Source organism: Gracilinanus agilis, chromosome 3 (assembly GCF_016433145.1).
Source record: "Gracilinanus agilis isolate LMUSP501 chromosome 3, AgileGrace, whole genome shotgun sequence".
NCBI classification, from domain to species: Eukaryota; Metazoa; Chordata; class Mammalia; order Didelphimorphia; family Didelphidae; genus Gracilinanus; species Gracilinanus agilis.
In genome coordinates, this window is record NC_058132.1 from 90,508,076 (window position 1) to 90,516,397 (window position 8,322).

General features: G+C 37.0%; 1 protein-coding gene across 1 annotated transcript; it reads right to left on the minus strand.

The window, feature by feature from the left end:
* Window positions 1-2,147: 2,147 nt before the first annotated feature.
* On the minus strand, window positions 2,148-3,089 carry LOC123241183 (olfactory receptor 51D1). Its single transcript, XM_044668886.1, has one exon. The coding sequence runs from the start codon at window positions 3,087-3,089 to the stop codon at window positions 2,148-2,150; it is 942 nt and encodes a 313-aa protein (XP_044524821.1).
* Between the last annotated feature and the right edge of the window lie 5,233 nt (window positions 3,090-8,322).

Here is an 8,322-nt window from a genome sequence, read left to right on the forward strand (position 1 = left end):
CCAGGGTACCAATTTTTAAAACACACAATCCTATGCATTAAATTGCCAAATATCTAAGGAAGAACACATTGTCCTTTCTTCCTTTAACCTTTTTCATACCTATTAACCAATTAAAATTAGCTATTATTTGATGTGTTTCTTGGGAAGAAAAATTAGTTTCCTATTAGATTTATTTACTTTTAAGACTGACTACCTTGAAACTAGGTAATTTTCAACTCTGTAAGTAAGTAATCTTTCACCTTTTTTAGGGATCCAATCAGTGATGTCATTGGAATAGTTTAAAGAAATGATAGTCCAATTCACCTCAACCAGTACTTACTTAGCACCTACTGTGCCAGGATTATATATAAAGTTAGGGGCAGAGTCAGATAACCTGAATCCTAGCCCAGGATTCTGTCCACTAAGCCTTTATAGTGATATATGAGAAGGAATTCAAGCAATATTTATGTTTTCTTTTTATCCAGTTGTAAATGAATCCTTGTCCAATAGAAAGATGAGTAGATGATCTCTAAGTTCCATTCAACTCTATAGGTCTTTGCCCTTCCTTAAAATCATAGCCCTTCTCATGACCTCTGAAAAGGGAGGAGTAATCGTGGTTGTAGTTTGGCACAGTGTCTGGAATATAACAGGCACTTATATCCTTATGAGGTGATAGTATTTAGAAGCAAGCAGCACCGTGGCCAATGTTGTCTTATAAAAACTAAGAACTAACATTGTGATAGAGTAGTGAGCCTAAAGTCCATGTTTTCCCTCGAATCCATTCCTAATAAAACTCATTTGAATAGAAGATCTAATCCAAAAAGAAAGTTCACTTATGTCCCCATAGAAGATAAAGACAACCAGGCAATAATAGAGGGGATTTATATGGTCCAAACTAGAGTGAATGTCTTATTTATAGTTGAGCAAATGAAGACAAAGAATGTCTTTTTTGCCAGCCAAACTGATAGAGGAATTCTCTTTGTTAGTCATTGGTCTGGGGTAGTCATGATACATAGAGAGTAGTTAGGCTGGAAGGTAACTCTCCAAGGCTAGGTACCAATATTAATACTGATCAATTTTAAGTAAGTCTTAAATAACTAACCTAAACTGAATTATTTCATTTTTTACCAAGCTAGTATCCATACTCCCCCATTGTGCTCCAGAAAATTTTTCATGCTGGAAATCCATTTAATTGATGATATTGATATCTTGCAAGTATTATAAGTCCCCTAGATGATTTCTCCCTGACCCTCCATTTTTGCAGGTTGCCATCAAACTATATCTTCATTTGTTACCAGGCAGCAGCCAGGACTCCTCCATGATGCCATTGTGCAGGGTGTCTTCTTTTCCCAATCCCTTTTTAGCTTCCTTTTATGTGTTGCCTTCCTCTATTAGAAACCAAGAACCTTAACGGCAGGAATTGTCATTCATTTTGGTTGTATTTGTATTGCTAGCACTTAGAACAGAGTTTGAAGTGTACTGAATAACTATTACTGTTGTGGGATTTTTTCATCTTTTTTCCATTATTCCTATAAAATGTTTTTCTCCTCCATCTTTGGTAATTATTATCAACAATGCTAGGCAAAATGTTTATTAAACAGTACTATTTTTGGAGCTCTACAAAAAAAGGCATGCAAAATTCTCTCTATAAAAGAAGGCTGACTTAGTGGCATATATATATATATAATTAGGAAAACAAAAATAATTATTATATCATGGTTATAAAAATAATGACTAATATTTATATAGCAATTTTTATATTTATTTATGTAAGTTTGTAAAGCACACTACATGCAATATTTCATTTGATGATCAAAACAATTTATTAGTGAAATGCTTATTAAATAAACCAATAGTATGCATTTTGTACTTTGTAGACAAGAAAAGGACAAAATACAAAAGATATCCAGGAATCAACACTGACAATTCCATATTGACTCTAAATAAGATAGTTAAAGAATTTATTATCCAAGTGAATATATTTACTAGTTACCCTCTCAGCAATCCAGAATAGGTTTTCAAAAAGAAATAGATGAAGAGAAGTGGTTAATAGCCTGCATAGTGCCATCTCCATGATATCCAACTAGCTCCTTCAAATCTTTCATGTCCTTGTGATATGTAATGGAGAAGGGTTCCCTTCTTTCAGATAATGACATTTAGTCCCCCAATTACCCAGCCTCACGTTGGAACATATGGAGAATCCTAACCCTGATCTGCTTTGTTTTGGCCCCATAGACAATGGGGTTGACAACAGGGGGAAGTAGGAGATAAACATTGGCCATGACCACATGGAGCAATGAGGTGGGACCACCCAGCCGATGCACCACAGACAGGCCAATGAGGGGTACATAGAACACCAGGACTGCACAAAGATGAGAGATACAGGTATTGAAGGCCTTGAAGGCAGCCCCCCTGGAAGACAGTCCCAGTACAGCCTGTAGGATCAGAATGTAGGAGAAACCAATGAAAAGTGAGTCAACTCCCATGACAGAGAGGATGATGAAGAGCCCATAGACAACATTAACTGTGGTATCTGTGCATGAGAGCTTCATGATGTCTTGATGGAGGCAGAAGGAATGGGTGACTGTATTGCTGTGGCAGTAGGACAATCTCTTCAGGATGAAGGGTAAAGGGAAAAAGAAGACAAAGCCCCGGGCAAGAGCCACCAGTCCAATTTTCCCCACAACAGGTGTTGTGAGCACAGATGCATGGCGTAGAGGGTGGCAGATGGCCACAAAGCGATCAAAGGCCATTGCCAAAAGTACAGCTGATTCCATGGCTGACAATGCATGGATAAGAAACATCTGAGTCAGACAGAGGTTGAACTCTATCTCTTGGTTTCCTGTGAAGAAGAGGCTGGCCATCTTAGGCATGGTAACAGAAGACAGGACCATATCAATGGTGGAGAGCATGGCCAGAAAGAGATACATGGGTTCGTGAAGGGTCTGATCAGCACGGATGATGAGGACAATGGTGAGGTTGCCCAAGGTGGCCATGGCATACATAAAACAGAGTGGGAAGGCCATCCAGAAGTGAGTGTTGGACCCTAATCCAGGAATACCCACTAAGAGGAAGGCTGCTGGATGGATCAGTGTATCATTTAGTTTCATCATAATGAAAGACTGAGAGGAGAGGATAATTCGGAATAGTTATCTGAGGGCTGGTTATGAGGAGGAGCAGGGTGTAACAGTGATGGTAGTCAGGTGAGGACTTGGAAAGGAATCAGAAAACAGGGGAAAATAATTCAGAAAATGAAACCTGTAAGTAAAAGATATTTGCATTGGAAGGGAGCTTAATCCTTTCAAAAATTTAGTTTTTGCTTACTCCAATTCTTCTGATAAATAGTTGTAAGAACAGATTGCCCCTACATATTTTACAGGGATAGATATTTATCAACAACTCTAATAAATTTGCAAAGTAATATATGGAGCATTTTAATGAAGAATTGAGAAACTACTGTATATGAGGTTATCATTGGTAAGTGGGTTATATCTGCATTAAATTACCCAAAATCTTTACTACTGGTGACTAATCACATGTAAGAGGCAACTAATCAGGATGGATTATTTTTTTGACTGAAGTTGGGAAATCAATCTATGTTAGGGTCAAGGATTCAGTCCTTTGTCTTCTGTAAGAATGAGAGGAAAGTCCAAGGCCAGTATCATTATCATTGATTTATCACTGTAAGGGACCCTAGAGATCATGTAGTCCAACTCCCTTGTTTTATAGATGAGGAAATGAGGGCTTAAAGAAATTAAATGACTAGACCACAGTTACACAGATTATAAATAATGGAAGTGAAATCTGAATGCAAGTCTTAGGATGTCAAATTTAATATTCTTTCCAAACAGTAGTATGGTATTACAAATACATTGCCTTATTCAAGAGATCAGTTCATGGTTAGGATAAGAATTTGAATTTGAAGTTTATTCTAAATTTATGGCTATGTTGGGAATCTATTTCCAATTTGGACTAGGATTTAGATTTGAAGTGAGGGATTCAATCTGAGTCATTTTGATGAGGATCAGTTTATGGTCAAGATCTTGGAATCAAGTCTGTGGTCAGTTTGGCAAAGAAAAGCATTCTCTTAAAGTAGGCAATAACTAAGATTTAATATAAATAAGACAAAAGGTCTTCTTTAGTCAAATTAGCCTGAAACTAATGAATTCGATAATGTCTTTAGTCATTTATCAATTTCTTAATAGTTAATTGTTAATACTTTTAACATAATCCAACAATAAATATTTCATAGAAAGCAACCTAGAATGTATCTCATCTCTACTCTGCTTCCTACCTCTAGGCTTTCTGTTGTTAATTTCTATCCTATTTCTGGGGCTAGACTAATCCAGTTCACTCTGTAGGTCAGTGATGGGCAGACTTTTTAAAGAGGGGGCCAAAGGAAAGGAAATGCTCATCTCTCAGTCTGTTTCTAAGGCAACTCTTTTGAAGTTTCATTGTATTGTATCCTACTCATTGTATACGTAGGATTAGGAATACTGTTGCCTGGCTGGATAGAACATTTCAGGGGGCTGCATCTGGCCCTCAGGCCATAGTTTGCCCATCACTGCTTTAGAGGAAGAGACTTGATGTAAAACAACTTGAACTAGAAGTCCAGTTCCCTCCTTCGGAATGTCTTAACCTATTGAAACCTTTGATCCAATTGTGCAAATATGTTCCTATTGAGCTAATATGACTTAGTCTTTGGAGTGCTATCCACTGCCTTATTTATCCAAATACTTCCAAGTTTGGAAGTGCTGATGGGGGGAGGCAGATAGGTGATAAAGTTAATAAAATGCTGGATTTGGAGTCAAGAAGAATTTAGTTTTAATCCTGCCTCAGGAACTTATTAGTTATGGGCAAATCACAGCCTTTCTCACTCACAACCTCCTAATCTATAAAATGACAGTCTGATTTGATAACTTCAAAATTATTTTCCATTGTTTGAATGAAATATTCTTTTTTCCTTTAAAGGGTGGGGAGGAAGAGTTTTAGTTTAAGTTGCCTGATAGCTCAACGGGGTACTGTTACAATGTTTGGATTACTGTTAGGGATGGTATCCTACAATGTCTCATCCCCAGACTGCAATGTCCCAGAGGAGTTATCAAAGGCAAATCCGTAAACTGCTAAAGATTTTGTTCAATATGTGACACAATTCACTCCCTTCTTTTTGTTCTCTCTAAAAAGCTAGCCATTAAGCCCAACTAAAAGCAATTTTTAATCTTCGATCCTTTTCATGAGCTTGTTTTACTTCAGGTTCCCTTTATAAGGTTTCATCCTTTCCCCCAAACTTCTTTTTATAGACACCCCTTCCTCAGTGACTAACAAACTCACCACTGGCCACAGAGAACAGGAGCTGCATCTGAAAGAAATAAACAGCTATGCAGGCTTTTAAAGCTGTGTTCAGATTCCTGGGGGAGGGAGCAAACAAGGGATACTCTAGAACCAAACTCAGGGTAGGGACCAAGGGATAAACAGAGAAAAGCTTCACCCTGTCACCAAGGAGAGGCAGGGATGGAAACTATGAGGTTTTGTCCTCATTCCCTATCAATTCCTCAAGGGGATAAGCTCTGAGAGTACTGGGAGAGGGCAATGCCTAGGTCCCAGGAAAGCTGGAGTCATTTGCTTCTGTAAGGACATATTTCACTGGGAATATTCTGCTTTTATAGCTGCCCTAAAATTCACATGTGTCTGGAGGTGTATAGAAACAGATAAAAGAGAGGAGTGTGTCAATGGTCAGGAGGTGTGCATTCAGAGTGGACATATAATGAATATCACCTTTTCTTTAAAAATTGAGTTGAATTCCATTTATGTATGAAAAAATAGGAAAGAGACAGAAGCTAAGGAAAGCAGCTTCTTGCTGTTGCTGCCCCCTTGTGGGAATTTCTGTGATTGCAAGAAACAACGACAGTTACCTGTTCTGGAATAAGGCTCTAAGAGGAAATGGCCTTTCCTTGCTTTTCATAAAACTTGCATCCAAATTTTAAATAGGAGAAATAAAATAATGGAAATAAATATATTATTGATATTGATATGAATAGCTATTGATCCATCCTCATCAAAGGAAAGAGATAATAAAATATACAGGGAGTTGTGTTTCCGGGGACTCCCGTAATAGGCGAAAATCTGCAAAGTAGCGGCGTTATATTTATTTTATTATTTATAGATATTTTAAGACATTATAAGCCCTTTCCACTCTCCTATAAATCCTTTCCACACTCTCATTAACCTTTCTCACAATCTTATAAACACTTTATCTGCTCTGAAACACTGTACAGGAGAGCAAACAGACAAATGCTACAGTCACTGAGCCAGTCAGCATCCAGGATACAGAACACAGCGCTGTGATTGGTCGCCTTTCATTCCATCAGCCAATAGTGTACCGTGTACAATCTTGGGTTGGCAAACTTGCGCAAGAGGTAGTAGCATATTGCATTTCCATTGTTACAGTACAGTATTCATCTGCAAAATCCCGCCATATAGTGAAAACTCCACAATACAGAATTAGATATATATTTTTAGAAACCCGTGATACAGTGAAACCATGAGGGATGACTGTACCTCTATCCATTATTTTTTCAGAGATGGGTATAGAAAATAATCTTGTCAGACTTTGTATCTTGCTTGATTTTGTTTAATTTCTCTTTTCCTTCTTTATTATTGTTTGCTTTAAGGGATAATTTATTGGTAGAGGAGAGGGAAGGGATATATTTGAAAATTAAAGTATAACAAAAATATATCATTTTTTATAAAATGTACATTATTATTATGAAGCTAAAGAAACTGTAAGTAAGTATCCTGGAGAAGAAAAGACCTAAGGGAAATGTAAGGGACATTTCAAGTTTTTGAAAAGACTTTCTTGCCAAAAGGAAACATCCGAATTCTAATTACTACACAGAATTTTATCACTATCTCCCCTATACAAAGAACTATCTGCTGGATATGTCTAGCAGCAAGAACAATAATCAAATGAGTTTATTTTTATTTTTAAGTTTATTTTATTTTAATAACAAATTTCCACCTTTTCCAAAGTTATATGATTCATATTGTCTCCTCCCCTTCTTCCCTCACCCCTCCCAGAGTCTGGGTTACACAGGTATTATCAAGTTAAACATATTTCCTAGTCAAATAGTCATAAAGAACATGATCAAAGAGTAATGCATGACTTGCAAGGTTGAGTGAAATGGAGGCACATTTCTAATATAGTTACTCATACCAAAAGATGGAAGATGCAGGTTCTCTTCTTTTTGTGGTTTTTTTTTTTGTCTCCATAAGCTCATACCTTGGCCTTCTGACCTTAATCTAAGAATTCTTTCTATTATTACACCATCCTCTGATAAATGAATCCTTTACCATGATGGTAAATATAGCACGACTTAAAGTATATACTGTCTTAGAAGAACTGTGCCTGGTTAAAAAAATTTTAGTGAATGCTTCTTTCATGTGATGACTCAGAATTGTTTCCACACTCTGATGCCAAGAAGAAATCATACCTGAACCATGGTGATCATGTCCAATTGTTTTTCAGGTACAAGAACCTGAATCTTTTTATTTTCTTTCTATATGCTCTTCTACAGCAAAACTGAAACTTATTGACCTTGCCAGTTGATAAATATTTGAGCACCTATAATGTGTTAGCCACTGTATTAAACATCGTGTATGAAAAAAGGCAAAAGGCAATTTATGCTCTCAAGGAGCTCACAATCTAAGATAGGAAGCAGCCTGAAAATAACTTTGTACAAAGAAGCTAAAGAGATAATAAACAGAAAGAAGGAGCCAGAATTAAAGGGAATCAGGAAAGCCTTTTCATAGAAGATAGAATCTTAGCTGGGACATAAAGGAAGCCAGGAAAGTCAAAAAGTAGCTGGAAGAGTATTCTAGGCATGGAAAACAGCCAGTGAAAATGCTGAGAGTTTAGAGATGGAATGTTTTGTTTGAAGAATAGCAAGGTCAGTGTTACTGGATCACAGAGTATGTTTGCAAGGGGGTACAGAGAATAAAGTATAAGAAAACTGGAAAGTTAGGAGGGGGAAGGCTGTGAGGTCCTTAAAATGCTAAATAGAAGATTTTATATTTGATACAAGAAGGCGTAAGAAGTATGTCCAGAGAAAAGCAGGAAAAGATCTCACCTTTTCTCATTGATCTAAAGACTCACATATCTATTATTGACATGCAATGTGGTCTGGTTCATAGGGCTATAGGCTTGGAGTCACGGAGGACTAAATTCAAGTCCTTCCTCTGAAGAATATTGGCTGTGAGACTGTCAGTTATATCACTTAAACTTGGACAAATAAACTCTCTCTCTCTCTCTCTCTCTCTCTCTCTCTCTATATATATATATATATA